This window comes from Trypanosoma theileri, assembly GCF_002087225.1.
Source record: "Trypanosoma theileri isolate Edinburgh chromosome Unknown TM35_Tth_5_V1, whole genome shotgun sequence".
In the NCBI taxonomy this organism is placed as follows: domain Eukaryota; phylum Euglenozoa; class Kinetoplastea; order Trypanosomatida; family Trypanosomatidae; genus Trypanosoma; species Trypanosoma theileri.
The window spans coordinates 619,458-638,960 of NW_021639847.1; the positions used below are offsets into that span (position 1 = coordinate 619,458).

Genomic DNA, 19,503 nt, shown 5'->3' on the forward strand with positions numbered 1-19,503 from the left:
GGTTTACAGTAATTTGACATTGTTAAGAAGTTTTTTTTTTCTTTGGTTTTTGATAAAATTTCTGTACGATGCTTTAATGATTATCTTTTTTTTTTCTTCTTTTGATTTTCAACCGTTTTGGTTTTTTTTTTTTTTTTTTTTGCGGCACGTGGTTGAATTCTTCAGGTAGAAGTTTTGTTCAAAGCTACAAAATAAGAGTTGCACAAAGGAAAAGAACAACCACAACAACAACAACAACATAAAAAGGAGGATAGTGTGATAACATTCCTCTTTACACTATAGTAACTCTTATTGTTTTTATTCTTATTATTATTCTTATTATTATTATTCTTATTGTTATTATTATTCTTATTATTTTTAAACATGGAAACATCTGTTGAACCTCCTTGCGATCCGCTCAAGGATACCACAGACACGAGAAAGTCTCAGGATCACAACTCCATTGTGGAGTTCACTGATCCACTACCTCCATTACCACCCTCACCTGGGCGTAGTTCCACTAATTTTCCTGCAATACGGCAACTTGTAAATCGTCGTGTGTCTTTAACTAGTGGTGGAATGGCTGAAGTAGAGGAGTTGATCTTCTCCCCTCGAAGCAGCGCAAGTCGCATCACGAGTGTTCAACACATTACACCCTTCAAGGAGGAGATTAGTGCAAGAGGCTCTGGACTACATGTTATGACAAGCAGAACGGGTCTTTCTACAGCGAGGAGTAGCAGTATCAGTGTGAACTCTCGGGGTTCTAATGGATGGGGAAAGAGTTTTGCGTACATCAGCCCAAGTTCAGGAGATGAATATTCAGTCAGTAGAGTTCCACGCTCTCTTTGTTTTCAACGTGGTAAAATTGTAGGCTCAGGTGGATTTGGTACAGTGTATCAAGCTATTCTCTCTGATGGTTCACTTGCCGCTATAAAAGAAATGAAACGTGATACCGATGCAAAAGCTATAGATAGAGAGGTTCGTACATTAAGTAGTCTTCCTCCTCATCCACATTGTGTTCGTTATTTTGGATCACGACTTAGCAGACATCATCACTATATTATAATGGAGTACATCAGTGGAGGTAGTATTCAATCTCTACGTTCATCAGTAGGAAGATTTAAGGAATCAGTGATGCAGCGATATGCAAGAATGGTTCTATTGGGTTTGCAACATTTACACCAAAATGGTATTATTCATCGTGATATAAAGGGTGCAAATGTTCTCTTGGATGAAAAAGGTTATGCTAAAATTGTTGATTTTGGTTGCTGTAAAAATTTAAATATTCCTCAAATTACACTTGGAGGAGGAGGGACACCACTGTGGATGGCACCGGAAGTTTGTCGTGGGGAAACTGCTACGGCGAAATCAGATGTATGGGGTGTTGGTTGCCTTTGTCTTGAAATGACAAATGATACTGGAGTACCGTGGTCATTTCCTGCTGGAACCAACGCTCAGGGTGTCGCCTATGCTATTGCAAGCGCTAAAAATTCACCGCCTATCCCCTCACATTTATCATCATTTGCGCAGGACTTTATTCGCAGTTGCCTCCAAATAGATGCAGAGGATCGACTAACTGTAGATGAATTACTGCAGCATAAATTTTTTTCCCAAGATTTGGCTGAACAAGATGATGAAAATGAGGATGTAATCCTCTCACGAGAGGGAAGTTTGGAACAGTACTCATCCCACTCCAAGATTCGTTATGCACGTGGAAATGTTACCGAAAAAAGTGATAATGATACAAATGTAAAAATTATTGTCTCAGCTACTACATCCGCAAATTCCTCAAGGATCAACAATAACAGAAAAAGAGAGACAGCTAGAAATGGAGAATTTCGTCTTGAACCTGCCACAGATGATGATGATGATTATGAAGATACTTCTGAAGGCAATAATGATGACCATTACAGTAATGGTGGAAATTATGAATTCAAGATTGATACCAACAATTTTGGTAAACGAGGTTCTCTTAATGGCATGAATGATACTGCAGACACGATCATTCTTGCTATTCCCAGTCCACATAGCATAGGATCACCGGGGATCGTAGTACCACATCAAGAGTCACTCGATTTTGATCGTTCAAATTCTATGAACAGTGGTCTATCTAATACGTTAGTAATAAGAAGGGGTTCGCTTAATAAATCTGATTCTTTTGAAAGAGCAGCAAGTACTCAGGCTGTGCCGCAAAGCCTGGCGCTGCCGCTGCCTCAGCAGGGAATTGAGAGCAATGAAGAACGTTTTTCAAATAGTTTAAGTTCGATACAATCTTCGACTGTGCATCCTCTTGCTGCCCCCATTGAGTGGGAGAGCTACGGTTCAGACAGTGTTATCGGAGGAAAGAAATCGTGCAAAAAGAACGAAAGACGAATTGTTCAGAGCTCTACCGGTAGACATATGAGACATGAAAAACATGGTGGCTTCAGTCTGCTAGGGTGGTTCAAATAAATGAGGTCATACACGTTCTCAGGAATATCAAAGATTCTTGATGATCTGAGGTCCTCTTTTTTTTCAACTTCCCTATTTTCTTTTTTTTTTTTTGCTATTGCACGTTTTTTTTTTTTTGTAGAAAGTTGGTAGAGTGGTATGAAGTGACTATTTTGAGACGCAAACAGTGTGACTTGTGGTGATCAACGGGATTCACATTCTTTCCTCTAACCTCTACATACATGCTTTTTATTTCTATTTCACTTTATCTTTGTACTTGTAATTGGACGTTGATTTTTTCATTATTACTATTATTACTATTTTTTTTTTTCTTTCTTCCTCCTTTTGTTTACTTACTTAATACCTTTACTTTTCTCTATGTCTACCACTCTACGAACATCAATTTACACCCTTAGAAACCGGGCCTTAAGTACTTTTTACCATGCCCTCTATCTCCCAGGCGAAGCGGGACTACGAGGACCGTCTCAATGGTTGCCTCACCAAGTACAGCCGTGTGCTCTTCTGTTTGATGGACAACGTCCGCTCACAGCAGGTGCACGATGTGCGCCGTGACATCCGCGGCAAGGGCGAGCTTGTGATGGGCAAGAAGACTCTCCAGAAGAAGATCGTAAGCAACCGCGCCGACGGCAAGAATGCGACAGAGACTGACAAGCTCTTCCAGAAGAAGTGCGACGAGCTGAACCTGCTCTGCGGTAACACCTGTTTGATTTTCACAAACGAGGAGATCTCACAGATTACGGACGTGCTCGACAAGCACCGTGTGCAGGCCCCTGCCCGTGTTGGTGCCATCGCCCCATGCGATGTCATCGTTCCTGCTGGAAACACCGGTATGGAGCCCAAGGCAACCTCCTTCTTCCAAGCTTTGAACATTGCCACAAAGATTTCCAAGGGTACTGTGGAAATTGTGAGCGACAAGAAGGTGTTGAGCACTGGTGACAGGGTTGACAACTCGACGGCCACACTGCTGCAGAAGCTTGACATTTCCCCGTTCTACTACCAGATTGAGGTACAGTCTGTGTGGGACCGCGGTGTGCTGTTCCTTCGCGAGGATCTCTCTGTCACAGACTCTGTGGTGGAGAAGTACTTGATGGAGGGCATCAGCAACGTTGCTGCCATGTCACTCGGCGCAGGCATCCCGACAGCTACCACGCTGCCACACATGCTTGTGGACGCATTCAAGACGCTCCTCGGCGCTTCTGTGGCCACGAACTACGAGTTCGACGAGTATGACGGCAAGAATCTGCGCAAGGCTGCTCTGGAGGGCAACCTTGGTGGTGGTGCTGCTGCTGCTGGGGAATCTGCTGCTGCCGCTGCTCCCGCTGCTGCTGCCGCCGCTGCTGAGCCTGAAGAGGAGGAGTCCGATGATGACTTCGGCATGGGTGGACTCTTCTAAGTTATTTGACAGAGGTCCCGATATTTCGAAATTTTTTTCGTTTTTCTTTTTCAATTTTTATTTCTTTATTTTCTGATTATTTTCAGGCAGCTTTTTCTTACACTGTAAGTGTCTTTATCTGTTGCAAGACGTATATTTTTTCTTCTGATTGTTGTTATATATTTACTTAATGCCTTTTCTTTCCTCTATGTCTACCACTCTACGAACATCAATCTGCACCCTTAGAAACCGGGTCGTAAGTACTTTTTACCATGCCCTCTATCTCCCAGGCGAAGCGGGACTACGAGGACCGTCTCAATGGTTGCCTCACCAAGTACAGCCGTGTGCTCTTCTGTTTGATGGACAACGTCCGCTCACAGCAGGTGCACGATGTGCGCCGTGACATCCGCGGCAAGGGCGAGCTTGTGATGGGCAAGAAGACTCTCCAGAAGAAGATCGTAAGCAACCGCGCCGACGGCAAGAATGCGACAGAGACTGACAAGCTCTTCCAGAAGAAGTGCGACGAGCTGAACCTGCTCTGCGGTAACACCTGTTTGATTTTCACAAACGAGGAGATCTCACAGATTACGGACGTGCTCGACAAGCACCGTGTGCAGGCCCCTGCCCGTGTTGGTGCCATCGCCCCATGCGATGTCATCGTTCCTGCTGGAAACACCGGTATGGAGCCCAAGGCAACCTCCTTCTTCCAAGCTTTGAACATTGCCACAAAGATTTCCAAGGGTACTGTGGAAATTGTGAGCGACAAGAAGGTGTTGAGCACTGGTGACAGGGTTGACAACTCGACGGCCACACTGCTGCAGAAGCTTGACATTTCCCCGTTCTACTACCAGATTGAGGTACAGTCTGTGTGGGACCGCGGTGTGCTGTTCCTTCGCGAGGATCTCTCTGTCACAGACTCTGTGGTGGAGAAGTACTTGATGGAGGGCATCAGCAACGTTGCTGCCATGTCACTCGGCGCAGGCATCCCGACAGCTACCACGCTGCCACACATGCTTGTGGACGCATTCAAGACGCTCCTCGGCGCTTCTGTGGCCACGAAGTACGAGTTCGACGAGTATGACGGCAAGAATCTGCGCAAGGCTGCTCTGGAGGGCAACCTTGGTGGTGGTGCTGCTGCTGCTGGGGAATCTGCTGCTGCCGCTGCTCCCGCTGCTGCTGCCGCCGCTGCTGAGCCTGAAGAGGAGGAGTCCGATGATGACTTCGGCATGGGTGGACTCTTCTAAGTTGTATGATCAGGTGCTCCGGTTTTGATGTTTTTTTGTTCTTTTTACTTGATTTATTTACGTATTTTGTACTTTTATCCCACAATGGAGTGTAATTGATCCCTGTGTTTCAATTCTTGTTTCGCACCTTAATTAAAAAAAATATATATATATATATATATGTCTGTCTTTGTTTTTCTTTGTGTATTTTTCCTCCTTTTTTCTATCGTTTAGTTCAGACTGAAGGGAAGGTTTGAGAAGAGAAAAGAGGAAGGAGTTATTGCGGTAGACATATCCTGTTATGACTGTGATTTTACGCGTTCTGGTAGTTCTTCTTACGTACGATGATCCAGAGTGTGGAGGAGCCGCAGATGCTTTAGTGGAACATCTGCAGCGTGACAGTGCGGCGTTGCTGGACCGGTGTCAACTCTCAGTAAAACCAATAGCTATTCTACATAACGCATCGCACCGGGATGCGTTGTACCGTACTCTACAGGATCTTTTTCAGGTGAAACCGCAGGACATTTATGTCATTTCATTCTTAAAGGATAATAACCCAGAGGAGTATCGTAAAATCCGTGAGTTGTGTAACGGTGTAAAACCATCTCGTTTAAAACATCAAGTATTGACACATCTCGCAAATTACAGTGATGTTGGTTTGATCATTCGTAACCTCGTTAGACTAGTGCTTGATGAGATGGTAAAGGAGATTTGAGGTCCTTAGGAGAAAGAAAACAAAAAAAAAAAAAAAACCACGAACCCTTTTCTCCTTTACTGCCTCGAGAAAAAAAAAAAAAAAGAAATGACACCAACAAAGAATTGCCATGGTGTATTATCACTCTCATAGAAATAGAAGAGGAATACATTTGTTGCTTAAAGCTGTATGTGTATGTATGCTTCTTTTTGAGGTGAGTATGGTAAACAAAGGACATAGGTGGTTGTCTATTTTTTTGATTAAAGGATATGATGTTTTAAATTCTTCTGCTCATTTTCTTTTTTTTTTTTTCCGTTGCTTCTTTATTTATTTTTTTTATTTTTATTTTTTTTCTTACATAGTTGTAGTGCAGCCGGTGGACCTTCTCGTAATGAGTGCAACTCAAAATCTTTCCTTGGAGGCTGGGGGCACTCGCATTCCTCTTCAGGCTCGTAGTATACTAAAGAAGTCAGTGATTTCTACCCCTTCTATACACCGTAGGGTAGAAACAAAGAGTCCAGCACCAGTGATAACTACGAATGTCCGTGATAACCCGCGCAACGTTTATAATAGGAATGATAAACCCATATTGGAACCTACAAGAAGAATCTTTCCGTTGGGTCCTGGCTGTAGTATTCGAGAATCTAACACCTCAAGGTTAGAAAAGGTGGGGGATAGTAATAACAGAAATACTATCAACGATAACAATATCAATATTAACAACATCAAGAGGAACAAAGGTAATATTGGTGGTTCCAATGACGTCAATGAACAGAATAGCACTAAGAAAGAATCTAAAGGCGAAAGAAACCAAATATCTCCACATCCATCTGTACAACAACCATCAATATCTATGGAAGATTCTCCAAACAGGTCTGAGAGTACCACAGGACTGGTTTCTTTGATGTCTCGTCGATCGTCTTCATCCTTACTGATGGCAATGGATGAGTGGCACGCTCAGCCACCGCCCAGACCTCGACGTCCTCAAGCACCTAAGGAAGATTCCTACCGAATACCAGCACAGTTTCTTTCCCTACGGGTTAGACGTCGTGCTGCTATTGTTCTCAGTCGTTGGTGGCGTTCTAGGGGGGATCGTGAGCGGGCACGACTTCTTCGTGCTGTCGAACTTGTTCAACGAGTAGGACGTCGTTACTTGGTTGTATTGAGATTAAGAAGAAGAAATACTATTCGTAAAGATCAGGGCGCATCCTTCGCGCGTAGCATAATGTTACGTGGTGGAGTTTCTGCACTTTTAAATTCCGTATTGGGTGCGAGTATCGATCGTTTACCTGATGAAGGCTGGGTTCTACCATGTGATGATGTGGATGATTTGCTTAATCTAAGTCGCTCCGCTCCTTTAAAATCACGCATGAACGCTTCTAGGTCTTGCATAAAAAGCCACAGTTTGGCCCCTCGCGCCTTTGCGAAAAGTGTTCGTAGTACTCGCATTGTGAACTTTGATCTTGGTGACGCCCCTGCCGCCGTATCCCGTGCTGCACTTGGGACCTTGTATGATTCCTCCATCGCGGATGTTACTCCCCTCATCCCAGCTGATCAGGATATAATACCAGAAATGCCCATGCTGGTCTCGCATGAACGCATCATCAAGAAACCTCTACCGCCGCGACGACTTTCACTTATTTCATACACAGAAGAAGCTGTAAAGGAAGAGAGAAAACGCAATGAAGCAGTGTGCTGTATGCTCAATGGATGCACGGCACTAGAGCCGCTGTCTGTAAAGGTGGCACGCGTGTCAGGCTCCGTTAATGTCGCGGATTTGGGTCCATGGCGAAGAGATAAGGCACAGAGAAGTACTGTCGCACGTTTATGTTGTAGAGTGTCACCAGTGTGATGCCGTACAGATGGATGTGTTATTAACTACACCTGTGCGCAACTCTAGCACGGGTTTTCAATTTATTCTCCTTTCCCCTCCCTTTTCTTTTGTTTTTCTTTCCCTTTCCCCCGGCCAAAGAGGAAAAAGAAGGAAAAAAAATGTTTTTTTTTTGAAAATGTTTTTTAATGTACTGGGAGATTATGTTCTGGAAATTTCTTTTTTTTTTGCGTTAATGTCTTTTTGTTTTATCTTTTATTTGCCTTATAGTCATTGTTTTGATTATGGAAACAAGGATTTTTTTTTCTTTTTTTTTTCTTTTTTTTTTTGCTTGATGTACTGGAATGGTTTCAATGGTTCTTTTATATTATTTTCACTGCTTTCACGTTCTAAAGGGATTAATGGTCGACTTCTTTCATAGTCAGTGGCTCCACTGGCTTGCTTGCTTCTTTGGATGTGTTTATCTTTTGTAAATGATGTTTGCTCTGTAGTGAGTCGAGCTATGGAGGAATTCTCCAATGCTTAACCACTTTTATTATTATTATTATTATTATTATTATTATTATTATTATTATTATTATTATTATTATTATTATTATTGCTATTGTTTTTTTTTTCTTTTTCTTGCACCAACGTCCAAATTGTCAAGAGAATTGAACATCAACTTAAGTTCCTTGAGCTTGCTTTTTGGGATACTGTTCGACGCGTTGTCTCTATTTCCATGTACCTGTTTTTTTTTTCGTGTGAGAAAAATATCGATGTTTGACAAGTATTTTAATGTAAACGATGTCTCCTACTGTTTTTTTTTTTTGTTTCTAACTATATATATATTATACAATACATGTTTTATTCGCACTCTTAACAATTTGCAGGTTTTAGTTTTAGTGGATTGGAACCCGATTGAAATGTGCCTTGTTCCGTCAAAGGATAAAATGAAGAAGAAGAAAGGAAAAAAAAAAAAAATAATGAAGAAAAGATGAAAGGTAGTTTTAAAGATGAATTGACTTTAGATATGCTTTCTTTACATTTCTTTTTTTCTCATTTTTCACTTTTTGCATTATAGTGGAGAAGTAAAACTTCATTTTTATGGTAATAAATACTTTTTTTATTTTCTTATATATACATCTTTGCTTTACCAATCCTTTGCATGTATGTGATGTTTTTCTTTGGAATTGAGGTGGATGCTGAATGTTAATGATATACTCGCGTGTTGCTGTCCTTTTTTTTTATTACTGATTGTCGCAGAATTTGAATATGCATTGATGTAATATCTGTAGCAATACCTTTATGTATGCAGCAGCTCCATCTGTTATTTATATTGCTCTTGAGAGAAAGAAAAAAAAAAAAAAGAAAAAGGAGAAAAAGATGAAGATGGAGAGAGAGAGAAATAGAGGGAAAGGGAGAGCAGGTATATTCCTGCGTTGTTAATATGTTTTTTTTTTTTTTGTTTTGTGTGTGTGTGTGTGCTCTCATATGAATATGACTCTCTGTGGAGAAATTAATATAACTTGGTAACCCACGAACTGATATACGTATGGTGCTTTTGTGTGAGTCTACAAGAATAAAATAATAGACTCGAGTACTATATAACTCCCTTGCTGCTTTAGACATATTATTGGATTTCTATCTGAGTTCTATTGTTCGTTGTCCTCTGCACCCTTTCTCTCTTCTTTTTTTTTTTTTTCTGTTTCCTTTTTTTTTTTTTCTCTCTCTCTTTTTTTCTTCCGGTTTTTTTTTTATCTTGTTTTTTTCTTCTTTGCATTTGATTTTTTCCATGTGTTCCGTCTTGATGTACTGCTTATGCCCTTTTCATTGAATTCAGTTAATTTCTTCCTGTAGTACTTGTATTTTTTTTTTTTTCTCTCTTTCTTTCTTTCTTTCTTTCCTTCTTACCTAATAAGAAGAAACATAAAAAAAAAAAGAAAACAGAAAAGAAAAAACAGGATAAAAGAGAAAGTATTCTACTAGGAACTGCACGTGTACGTATGTGGAATGGTGGAGCGACAGGGCGAATGGTTTCCCTTCACATCTGAACTGTACTGCAGAAAACTAACACTCTATGATCACATGTATTGGAATGAAGTTGGCTCTTCACATATGAGTGAGTCTTCTTCTTTTTCTCTTGCGGCTTGTGCTTTTGTGTGTATGGCACCATTTGGTGGATCTGTTGCTATTATATTCACAGATGCATTAGAGCAGCAAACGGAAGTTATTGATGTGCGTGTGTATTCAAGTGCGGGGGAATTTCAAACATCTGTATCTATTCCATCTGATGTTGGTAGACCTATTAACATGGGATGGACTAAGGAAGAAGGTCTTGTTATTCTAACCGATCAAAATATTAGTATCTTCTTTGAAAGCAGTTATACCACGGATTTTTCTACAAATCAGCGTAATACAGCTTGTTCTCTTTATCCATATTCCCTTTCGTTATCACGTACAATTCGTTTGAAAGATAATGAATTATCCATATCAAAGAGTTTATATTCAAAAAGAATAATTATTCTTTCATGTATGACGACTGAAGGTATTTTTTCATTAGATAGTGAAGGTTGGATATGTGGATTATTATATGAGGAACGACGTGGTCCTAAGGTGTTGGATCCCGTACGACTCACATTAACAGGTATTCCTACAATTATGGATTTTATTCCACCAGAGTGGAATGATGACGGTGATATAGTTTTGTATATTATCACAACATCATCCTTTAATGATAAAATACAAAGTACTCTGCACGTTTTCACTTCAGGTATTAACTTTAATGAAAAGGTACAAAAACATATTCCTGGTTCTACTGTATTGTCTATGAAGGTTAATCACACAGGATCAAAAGTTGCACTATTTACAGATAAAGCTGTACTTTATATATTATCAAGCAATTTAAATTCAATTGATTTTTCTTTTCAGATGGGTCAATATGCCAGAAAACCAGAAAAGTTAGAATGGTGCGGAAACTCTTTTATTATGATCCATTTTAACGTTTCAGATTTTCATAAAGAATTATTTTTTCATAATGAGACTTCAATGTTTACACTCCTAATTCCTATTATACCTAATACATCTATACAATGTGAAAGGCTAGACTGGGAAAAATCTGGAACAAGTGGTCGTATAGCTACAGTTTCAGAAATAGATGGTGTTCGTCTTATTTCAGAGAAGGCGTGTTATTTTCTTGAAGAAGTTCCTCAAAGCCTTGTAAGTCTTTCTCGTATTAAACCATTAAGTCCATCTGCAGAGTTACTTGCAGCTTACTACTCTGATACTTCAAATCGTTTATTAAAGGTGCGGGAATTGTTATCAAAATGGGGAAATACCGTATTTGCACAAGTTCTAGATGAAATTATTGATGCTGCCGCACATGAGTTCTCTCCTGATCAACAACATCTTCTTCTTTCTGGAGCTTCTTTTGGAAATGAAGTTAATCGACAATATGATTCTGATACCTTTGTAGAAGTTGTACGTCGACTGCGTGTTTTACATGCTATACGAAGTTACCCAGGAGGTCGTATGCCACTTTCTTTTCGTCAATACTGTACACTTGCCGGATCAGATCAAATGCGTGCACTTGCACCTTCTGAAGCTAAAGTATTAGTAGATCGTTTATCTAATAAAGGTTGCTTTCAATTAGCCCTTGATATCACAAATGCACTTAATATGAAACCATTGTCATTACTTTCACAATGGTCCTGTCAAAAGGTACGAGATGTTTCTCTTGATGATATTACGGTATATACACATATTCGTGAAGCTTTTCAGCATCATTCTGGATCTAGTTATATGGAAAGTGCATTGACTGCATTCCGTATTGGTCGAGATAAATTGGCCATTAAACTTCTTAACGAAGATTTTCGTGTACACACTAAAGTTACTGTTTTCCTCCTTGTAGGACAATGGGAGCTTGCACTACATTGGGCTGCTCTTGGTAATGATGCCGATTTACTTCACTTGGCTCTTACAAAGATAATTGCAACAATTGAGGATCGAAAGAAATTGTTTACAGTCCTTCAAGGATATCCAACAACTGTAGTTTGGTTATTATTAGGGGCACATTTATTTCCGAAATGGAGAGTTTTAGCTGAAGAGATGTGTATGCAAATTGGTGATGCCACATTAGCTTTATACTACGCACGTTATGGAATTATCTGTGCTCTTGAAGAGAGTGCTGTGGATTTAAAGTGGAGGAAACTTAAAGATTCCTTACTGTATATGGAAAGAAAAACCCCAAATATTTCTAACGAGAAGATAGATATATCAGAGGATGATAAGACCATAGATAATAGGACTTTGGAACCCTTTGATGATACTATTTTTCTACCTAAATCATTATCTTTTTCACTGGATAAGACTCTAACTATGCTTGGAAAGTGTAAGAAAATGCGTCCAACTCCCAATGAGAAATTTACAGCTACTGTTTCTACTGGAACGAATTATCCATTATGTTTTCCCTCTTTCTCTGTTGATACATCAGAGGGAGAATATCGTTGGCTTTCAATTCATTGTGAACTTGTTGAAATACAAAACCGATTAGCTGTTAAATACAATGATACTCGTTTTCTTAATAGCAGCATTACACGAACAATTTATTTATGTATTTTGCACGAAGATGAAAAACGGGCGGAGGAGATGCGATCTAAATATCATGTAGGTGATAAAAAATATATTTATACGAAATTATTGGCTTTATGTGAAGTTGGGAAATGGACAGAGGTAGAGAAACTGGCTGGAGTATCTGGTGGTCGCTTTGGTGGAAAACCCTCTATTGGTTATTTACCGTTTCTTGAGCAGTTTGCACTTCATTCACAAATTGAAGTTGCCTTGCGGTTTGTTTCTCGCCTTGATGAGACGACTAAACGAGTGGAGTGGTTTGTAAAACTCGGACAACCCTGCATGGCGATGGATGAGGCATTTCGAGAAAAAGATATTTCACTCATTCAGCAAATCATGAAGAAAACAAATGATGCCGCAGCATTAGAATATGGAGCACAACAGTTACATCAGCTTCACAGAATATAGAGTAGATAAACTATAATTATCGTTTAGGATCTCTTATCTACTCTTATTTCATTTATCTACCTACATTTCTTCTTTCTATTTATCTATTTTATTTTATTTTTTTTCTTCTTACTGCAGTTCTTTTCTTTATTTTTTTCTGTCTTCTACACATTCAACGTGTGATGTGTGTTGTAATTTATTAATGTGTGCATCTGTGCCAACGATGTACGTACATATCGTGACATTTTAATTATCGTGAGCTGTGGTTGTTGTGAATGACACTAGGCAATGACTGTAGCGTGGAGTGAGGTGTGTATAACAACGTGTGCAGATCTAATATTCATTTTTTATTTTATTTTTATTTTATCCTCTCAGTTTGCTATTTTCTTGCGTTAAATGTGCGACATATATATATATATTATTTATATTTATTTGTGTTTCTTTGGTTATATCGTTTTTTTTTTTCTTTTAATTCCGTTTTTGTTCTTTTTTGTATGATTGTACATGTTTTTCTTTGCTACTTTTTTTTTCTTGTTTCTATAATATTAACCAAAAGAAGTAAACAAAAGAAAAAAAAAAAGGTGAGGATTATATTTAGTAGTTTGTTCCCGCTCTGCGGTTTTTAATTATTCATTTATTATTCTTGTTCATATTTGGGTAATAGCATGACAGGAAGAAAAGTCGTGTTAGCGCAGCGTGTAATTCCTGAAGAACCCGAACTGCGACGAGCTGCATTGGTGGAAGTAGTACTACAGTACTGTTCGCATTTAATCTTTCCCGATAAGGAAAACAGGCATAATGGAAATAAGGAGCCACACCCGCAGCAACAGGAATCCCATCATGTACATGTAATGAATGGTAATGGACATTGTACAGAGGAGAGAAATGGAGTGAGAATGGATAATCTTTGTGTAGAGCGTCTTTCCGGTGGAATTACAAATGAATTATTCCGTATATATCACCCATCTTATCCTCTACGCTCTGTTGTTTTCCGTGTATTTGGTAAAGAGACCGATCGTGTGATATCGCGTGAGAGTGAGTTATTTTACCAATCTATCTTTATTCCTACTTATGTGCGTGGAACGAATTTCCTCATTTATAAATTTCTAAACCAATATCAGGCGCTGCCGTATAGAGAAATGTCAGAGGAGTTTCGTTCCATTGCGTGTGAACTCGCCTCTTTTCAGGTGCGGGCCACACTGGAGTCTAGGAGTGATCACCACCGGCCACTACTCACAAGAGAGGAGCGGATGTATTGGGATTCCGTCGGACCCGCTCTTGGTGGTAGTGGTAGTGGTAATGATAGTAGTTCAAGTGTGTTTGATGCCTGTCGATTTGATCGAGAGGCGAACTACACCATGCACGCCTTGACAAAGTGGGTGGAGATGATGATGTCGGAGGCGATTGTGAGTAAAGTCTCGCCGGAGAAGCGTGAGGAGTATGCGATGGTGGCAGCACAGTTATTGCAGCAGGCACCGTGGATGTGTGCGTTGCTGCAGCGATTGAAACCAAGTCTTGGGGAGAGTGTCTGTCATAATGATCTTCTTAGTGCAAATATTATGCGGCATACAGAGAATGGAAAACTGAAGATCATTGATTTTGATTATGTGAAACGGAATTATTTTCTCTTTGACATTGCGAATCATTTTAACGAATACACAGGGCTGGATTGTGACTATGCACGTTACTTTCCTTCCGATAAGATGATGGAACGGTTTATTGCGGTATACCGTCAAGCCATGCGAGAGGAACTGCACCGCCACCAGAGTGAAGCCGAATGTAGAGGATTAGAGGATATCTTACCAGGACAAGATCGTTTTTTTCTTTGCAGTACATGCACCAATGGAGTCGAAGGAAAAAATGCGAATGAAGCGGAAATACCGAAAAACATACAGAAAGAAGAAGAAGAAGAAGAAGAGGAAAATGAGGAGGAAAGAAACATTATTCAGCATTGGGTACGACTTGTGAAAGTACTGACATTGGCCTCTCACCTCAGTTGGAGTATTTGGGCATTACTGCAAGAGGCGGTTTCAACATTGGATATGAACTTCCTTGAGTACGCAAAGAGCCGTTTAGCACGGTATCTAGAGACAAAAGACGCCTTCTCTGCAGATTTCGTGTGAGAAAGTAGAGAAGTACACCATCACTACTTGTGTAAAAAAAAAAAAAAAAACACACACACACATAACGAGGAACATCATTTTTTTTATATCCTTCTGTTAGTATTATTATTATTATTATTACCACTATTATTGTTGTTGTACTTTGTTGGTTTCGTTTCTTTTTTTTTTTTATTGTTTTTGCACATCCATCACTCTCTTTTATTTGCGTCATATGTATCTTTACTTCTATCTCTCTTATATCTATCTATATCCGTCTATCTATCTATCTATTTATCTTCCTTTCCCTTACTTTTATGACGCTTCTCTTGTGATATTGATGTTTTATTCCTATATATTTATCTCTGGGGGGTGGGGAAAGGAGTTGACAGTTTGTATTGTAGAGATTCCAGTAAATGTTGATATTGACACTGCAAGGTGAGTTTAAAAGAGGTGGTGTGCACCATACATTGAGTGTAGCAGAAACGACGACAACAACAACAACAATAGAAAGAATAAAAAAAAAAAAAAGAAGTATTGAATTCGAACACTATGCATATGTACACTCATATACAACATACATGCAGAATATCTAACTGATGTACTTACGATGCCATACAGAAGAAAAAAAAATATATATATATATATGAATTTATATATATATTTATTAATATATATTTATATATTTATATATGTATTGTAATATGTTAGTTGGGTTTGTTTTCTTGAGGAAGTATCGACTAAGGTATTATTCTTCAACTCTTATAAAATTCACTCGGGTGATTGTCAGCTTTTTTAAGGGCTGCATTTATATCTTTTTTTTTCCCTCTGTGATATGCGTTTTTTTATTATTTATTTTTATTCGTTTCTCTTTGTGTTTGCAAATCTACAACCCAGTACTTTCTCCGCATATGTTTTCTCACTCAAAATAACGGAAACGATAAACAAATGAAAAACGAATACCCATTCCCCTCATGTGTTTCTTTTTGTTACTATATGTTTAACTATTGTGAAGAAGAAAAAAAAAAAAACCTTGGTTGGATTTTTATATCATTACCAGAGAAGATAGGTGTTCTCTTGGTGATATTACTATTATCATTATATTTAATTATTATTAAAAACCTTCCAAATTATGTTCACTCTCTTTTTTTTTCCTTTTATATTTTTTTGTGATATTTCTTTTACAAGTGGGGAGGGGAGACAAGTTAGGCTTAATTGTGTGAAGAAAAAGGAAAAAAAAAAAGGACAAAGGCGGCAATATCATTATCATTTCTGTGGTTCACAATGGTCCACGGCGATATTCATGATCTTCACACAATATCAACAGAATTGACTCTTGCCACTCTCATTGCCAATGCGGCAAATACCTGTGATGGCTCTGACACTTCAGTAATCCAACTGCGGGTCTTGTCTGGTCCAGTTGCGGTGGAGAAGACGTGGAGTCGCCGCGAACGGGATGAGTTCCTTCTTTGTTTAGATCGCAGCGTAGCGCGTGTGTACCCACCACTCGACCCACTGCAGTACACACAAACACCACCAGAGTTATTAGTGATGGAGGATCACGTGCGAATGGCACGAGTGCACATAACACCAACAATACGGTTTTGTCCTGACCTCTCATCTCCACACGGTGTGGAAGGGGATGGAAAGATCTCATCAAATACGTTAAAAGTAGTGGAAGAGGAAGAAGGGGAGGAGGAGGAGAGAAATGAGGACGAGACCACACAAAAACGGCGGCGATGGAAAAAAGCCGCGTGGTTAACCGCACGTGTGTTTAACGAGAGTAGTTGGCATCTGGTAGAGAGAATACCTTCAAAGGGGCGTGAGCAGCATAAAGGTGAGAACAATAACAACAATAACAACAAGGTCAAGAATAACTATAAGAAAGAAAAGAATGTTATTGATATGGCTATACATCAGGAAAAGAAACGTATTCTGCATGTGGATGTACACGGGATGGAAATCATTGGTCGTGTTGTTGCACTTTCATCACAGTACGCATACATTGCCGTTCCATATATACAGGATGAACAGACAAAACCAAAATGGGTTTTTGTTAGTCGAGTAGGGATACCATCTGTATTGGCATCTGCTGCAGAAACTACACGAAAACGTATAAGAAGTGATTCTTTAGATGATCATACCGAAGAATTCCTTAATGAAAAGGAATTAACAGCACACGAAGTAGATTCATTGCGATATCTTCAATCTAATCAACGTGTACAAGTAACACTTCGTACACACAAGGTATATTGCAAGCGGTATGGAGCTGCTACAGTGAAACCTGAGCATCTTTCTCTTACTTTTGAAGATGCTACTGTTCTTAACGTCCTTAATAACGTGTCAGAATCTGTTATTGAACAAAATAAGACTGAATCTCTTACCACATTTACAGATATTTTATATATTGTGCGAGAAAGCTGTGCACGTTTTCTTCGTGGTTATAATAAATACTTGACATCATCATCAACAGGAGGAGGTGGAGGAGTTAGTGGTAATGGTGGTGGTGGTAGTAGTAGTAGTAGTAGCATGACTGCGGAGGATCGTCTGTTCACTATGTTAACCGATACCGTATCTGTACATGTGAAGAAGGCACGTGGTAAGGACGGACGGCCGCCGGTGACGGTGTCCTCTCCACAAGAAATCCCAATGCTCGTAGAAGGCACATGTGTGGAGTTTAAGGCAAAGATTAACAAATGGGAAGAAGAGACGGATGATACTCTTCACAAGGGAGATATAAATGGAAGTATGGAATCGCAGCGGAAAGCACGAATGGGACTTATGAACTTGGAACGTATTCGCAACACCATTGCGGCGATGGCCTCCACACTGGGCGGTGTAGTGTTGATTGGTGTTACCGACGATGGAAAGGTGATTGGACACACCAGAGAGGCATTACGGGAGTTGCGATTAACGGGATTTTGCCCAGCAATGGTGAAGGATAACGTGAAACTCACAGAGATGCGGGCACTCATGGGAAATCGACCAACATCTATGCCAAAAGATTGGTGGAAGAAAAAACAACCATCACAGATACAATCACAGAAAGAACAAGAAGAAGAGAAAAAGGAAGAAGAAAAGGTAGATGCGGATCGTGTTATTACAATTATTACAGTCGGGCGAGGACAGGCACCATTTTATTCGACATCACGTCACTCTGTACCGTATATGCGTGGATTTGCAAGTACTGTACCAATGCCTGTTGTTGTTTGTGCCCGACGTATCGCTAATCTTCTACCGTAGTTGACGAATCGAACAAAGAGTAACAGTAACAGTAACAACAACAATAACAATATCATCATCATCATCAATTTCGATTAAATGGAAAAGAGAGAAGGAGAAAGAGAGGGGACGAAATACATTTCGGTAAGTCAGAACCCCTCAAAAAAAAAAAAAAAAGAAAGGCAAGAGTGGGGGAGTTGTTTCATTCCTTGTATTTCTTTATTTGTTTTTTTTTTTTATTTTTACATGTATCTATTCTATGTTCACTAATACCGATAAACTCTAATTTTGTGGTTTTTTTTTCCTTTCTTTATTGTTGTTTTCTATTTCTCACATCATTTGAGGACACGTGAGGTGGTTTTAATACCTATTCTTCACTATTATTATTACTATTATTACTATTGAATATTTATAGTCATAGAGGCAGAATAAGCCAAAGAAGAAGAAGAAGAAGAAAAAAAAAAAAAGAAACGAAGAGGGGAGAACCCATACCGTGTACGTTAGCTTTTCATTAATGTCTTTCATTACGAATCTCTTTCACCGCGAGACGCCGCAGGAGGCGATGCGAAAATATAAACGCGGTCTTGATCGAACCATTCGCGAAATTGATCGTGAGCGCAATAAGCTGCAAACACAAGAACGTAAAATTGTGATGGATATGAAGCGCATGGCTAAACAAGACCAAATTGATTCTGTTCGCATCATGGCTCGTGATCTCGTACGTACACGTAAATACCAACAGAAGATGTATCGCATGCGTACACAGATTCAAGGTGTAGCGCTGCGTATTCAGACCATGCAATCTACTGGACAAATGGCAACTGCGATGAAAGGTGTGGCAAAGGCGATGCGTAGTATGAATAACAAAATGAATATCCCTGAAATGCAACGTGTAATGCGGGAATTTGAAAAACAGAATGAGATGATGGGAATGAAAGAAGAAATGATGAATGACGCTATTGATGATGTTATGGATGACGAGGGAGAAGAAGAGGATGAAACTGAACTTGAAATTCAAAAGGTGATGGATGAAGTGGGACTCGAGTTTAAGAGTAAAGTAGGAGTCACAGACGCATCACTTCCATCATATCAACAACAACAAGGAGAAGAAGAAGATGATAAGGAATTGGATGCGCGATTAGCGGCATTAAAGGCATCCATGAAGTAGCGACCTTTTATTTTTGTTCTTTTTTTTTTGGTGGTGGTGGTGGTTGTTGTCGTTGTTGTTGTTGTTCTTTCCTATTTAGTTTTACTGTGTCTGATTCGTATCATTTCATCACAGTAATGATTCTCCACGTTCTCCTTTTTTTTTTTTTTCTCTCACTCTTTTGTGTGTTGACAAACATCATTGTCTTTCATCTCCTCTTTTTTTAATTGCATTATCTCTTCTTCGATAACATGAGGAGCAAAGATGAGAGAATACCATTGAAACAGAAGGTATCAACAGAAGGAAAAGCAATGAAGAAAAAAAAAAAGGAAATAGGGTTATACATAACATGGTAGTCAATACAGCTATATGTGTATATAATATTTCTCTTTGTGTGTATATTTATATTGCTACTATTTTTCTTTCTTTTCTTTTTTTTTTTTACCATTTCACTATTCACTTTTTCGTTACATTCTGATTTCTTTATATA

At 39.3% G+C, this 19,503-nt stretch overlaps 9 protein-coding genes across 9 annotated transcripts; all 9 read left to right on the plus strand.

Annotated features, from left to right (window-relative positions):
• Window positions 1-363: 363 nt before the first annotated feature.
• On the plus strand, window positions 364-2,430 carry TM35_000053280 (putative protein kinase; the record flags this gene model as incomplete). The annotated part of the gene is made up of 1 exon (XM_029022983.1): window positions 364-2,430. The coding sequence occupies one exon, from the start codon at window positions 364-366 to the stop codon at window positions 2,428-2,430; it is 2,067 nt and encodes a 688-aa protein (XP_028885798.1).
• Window positions 2,431-2,851: 421 nt separating this feature from the next.
• TM35_000053290 (putative 60S acidic ribosomal subunit protein) lies at window positions 2,852-3,823 on the plus strand (the record flags this gene model as incomplete). Its single annotated transcript, XM_029022984.1, has 1 exon — window positions 2,852-3,823. The coding sequence occupies one exon, from the start codon at window positions 2,852-2,854 to the stop codon at window positions 3,821-3,823; it is 972 nt and encodes a 323-aa protein (XP_028885799.1).
• Window positions 3,824-4,074: 251 nt separating this feature from the next.
• On the plus strand, window positions 4,075-5,046 carry TM35_000053300 (putative 60S acidic ribosomal subunit protein; the record flags this gene model as incomplete). The annotated part of the gene is made up of 1 exon (XM_029022985.1): window positions 4,075-5,046. One exon carries the CDS (start codon window positions 4,075-4,077, stop codon window positions 5,044-5,046), a length of 972 nt encoding a protein of 323 aa, XP_028885800.1.
• A 280-nt stretch (window positions 5,047-5,326) lies between these two features.
• On the plus strand, window positions 5,327-5,740 carry TM35_000053310 (uncharacterized protein; the record flags this gene model as incomplete). The annotated part of the gene is made up of 1 exon (XM_029022986.1): window positions 5,327-5,740. One exon carries the CDS (start codon window positions 5,327-5,329, stop codon window positions 5,738-5,740), a length of 414 nt encoding a protein of 137 aa, XP_028885801.1.
• Window positions 5,741-6,110: 370 nt separating this feature from the next.
• On the plus strand, window positions 6,111-7,571 carry TM35_000053320 (uncharacterized protein; the record flags this gene model as incomplete). The annotated part of the gene is made up of 1 exon (XM_029022987.1): window positions 6,111-7,571. One exon carries the CDS (start codon window positions 6,111-6,113, stop codon window positions 7,569-7,571), a length of 1,461 nt encoding a protein of 486 aa, XP_028885802.1.
• A 1,971-nt stretch (window positions 7,572-9,542) lies between these two features.
• On the plus strand, window positions 9,543-12,566 carry TM35_000053330 (vacuolar protein sorting protein 16; the record flags this gene model as incomplete). Its single annotated transcript, XM_029022988.1, has 1 exon — window positions 9,543-12,566. The coding sequence occupies one exon, from the start codon at window positions 9,543-9,545 to the stop codon at window positions 12,564-12,566; it is 3,024 nt and encodes a 1,007-aa protein (XP_028885803.1).
• A 644-nt stretch (window positions 12,567-13,210) lies between these two features.
• Window positions 13,211-14,668, plus strand: TM35_000053340 (choline kinase; the record flags this gene model as incomplete). The annotated part of the gene is made up of 1 exon (XM_029022989.1): window positions 13,211-14,668. The coding sequence occupies one exon, from the start codon at window positions 13,211-13,213 to the stop codon at window positions 14,666-14,668; it is 1,458 nt and encodes a 485-aa protein (XP_028885804.1).
• Window positions 14,669-15,928: 1,260 nt separating this feature from the next.
• TM35_000053350 (uncharacterized protein) lies at window positions 15,929-17,887 on the plus strand (the record flags this gene model as incomplete). Its single annotated transcript, XM_029022990.1, has 1 exon — window positions 15,929-17,887. One exon carries the CDS (start codon window positions 15,929-15,931, stop codon window positions 17,885-17,887), a length of 1,959 nt encoding a protein of 652 aa, XP_028885805.1.
• A 493-nt stretch (window positions 17,888-18,380) lies between these two features.
• TM35_000053360 (charged multivesicular body protein 2A) lies at window positions 18,381-19,034 on the plus strand (the record flags this gene model as incomplete). The annotated part of the gene is made up of 1 exon (XM_029022991.1): window positions 18,381-19,034. The coding sequence occupies one exon, from the start codon at window positions 18,381-18,383 to the stop codon at window positions 19,032-19,034; it is 654 nt and encodes a 217-aa protein (XP_028885806.1).
• Window positions 19,035-19,503: the final 469 nt, after the last annotated feature.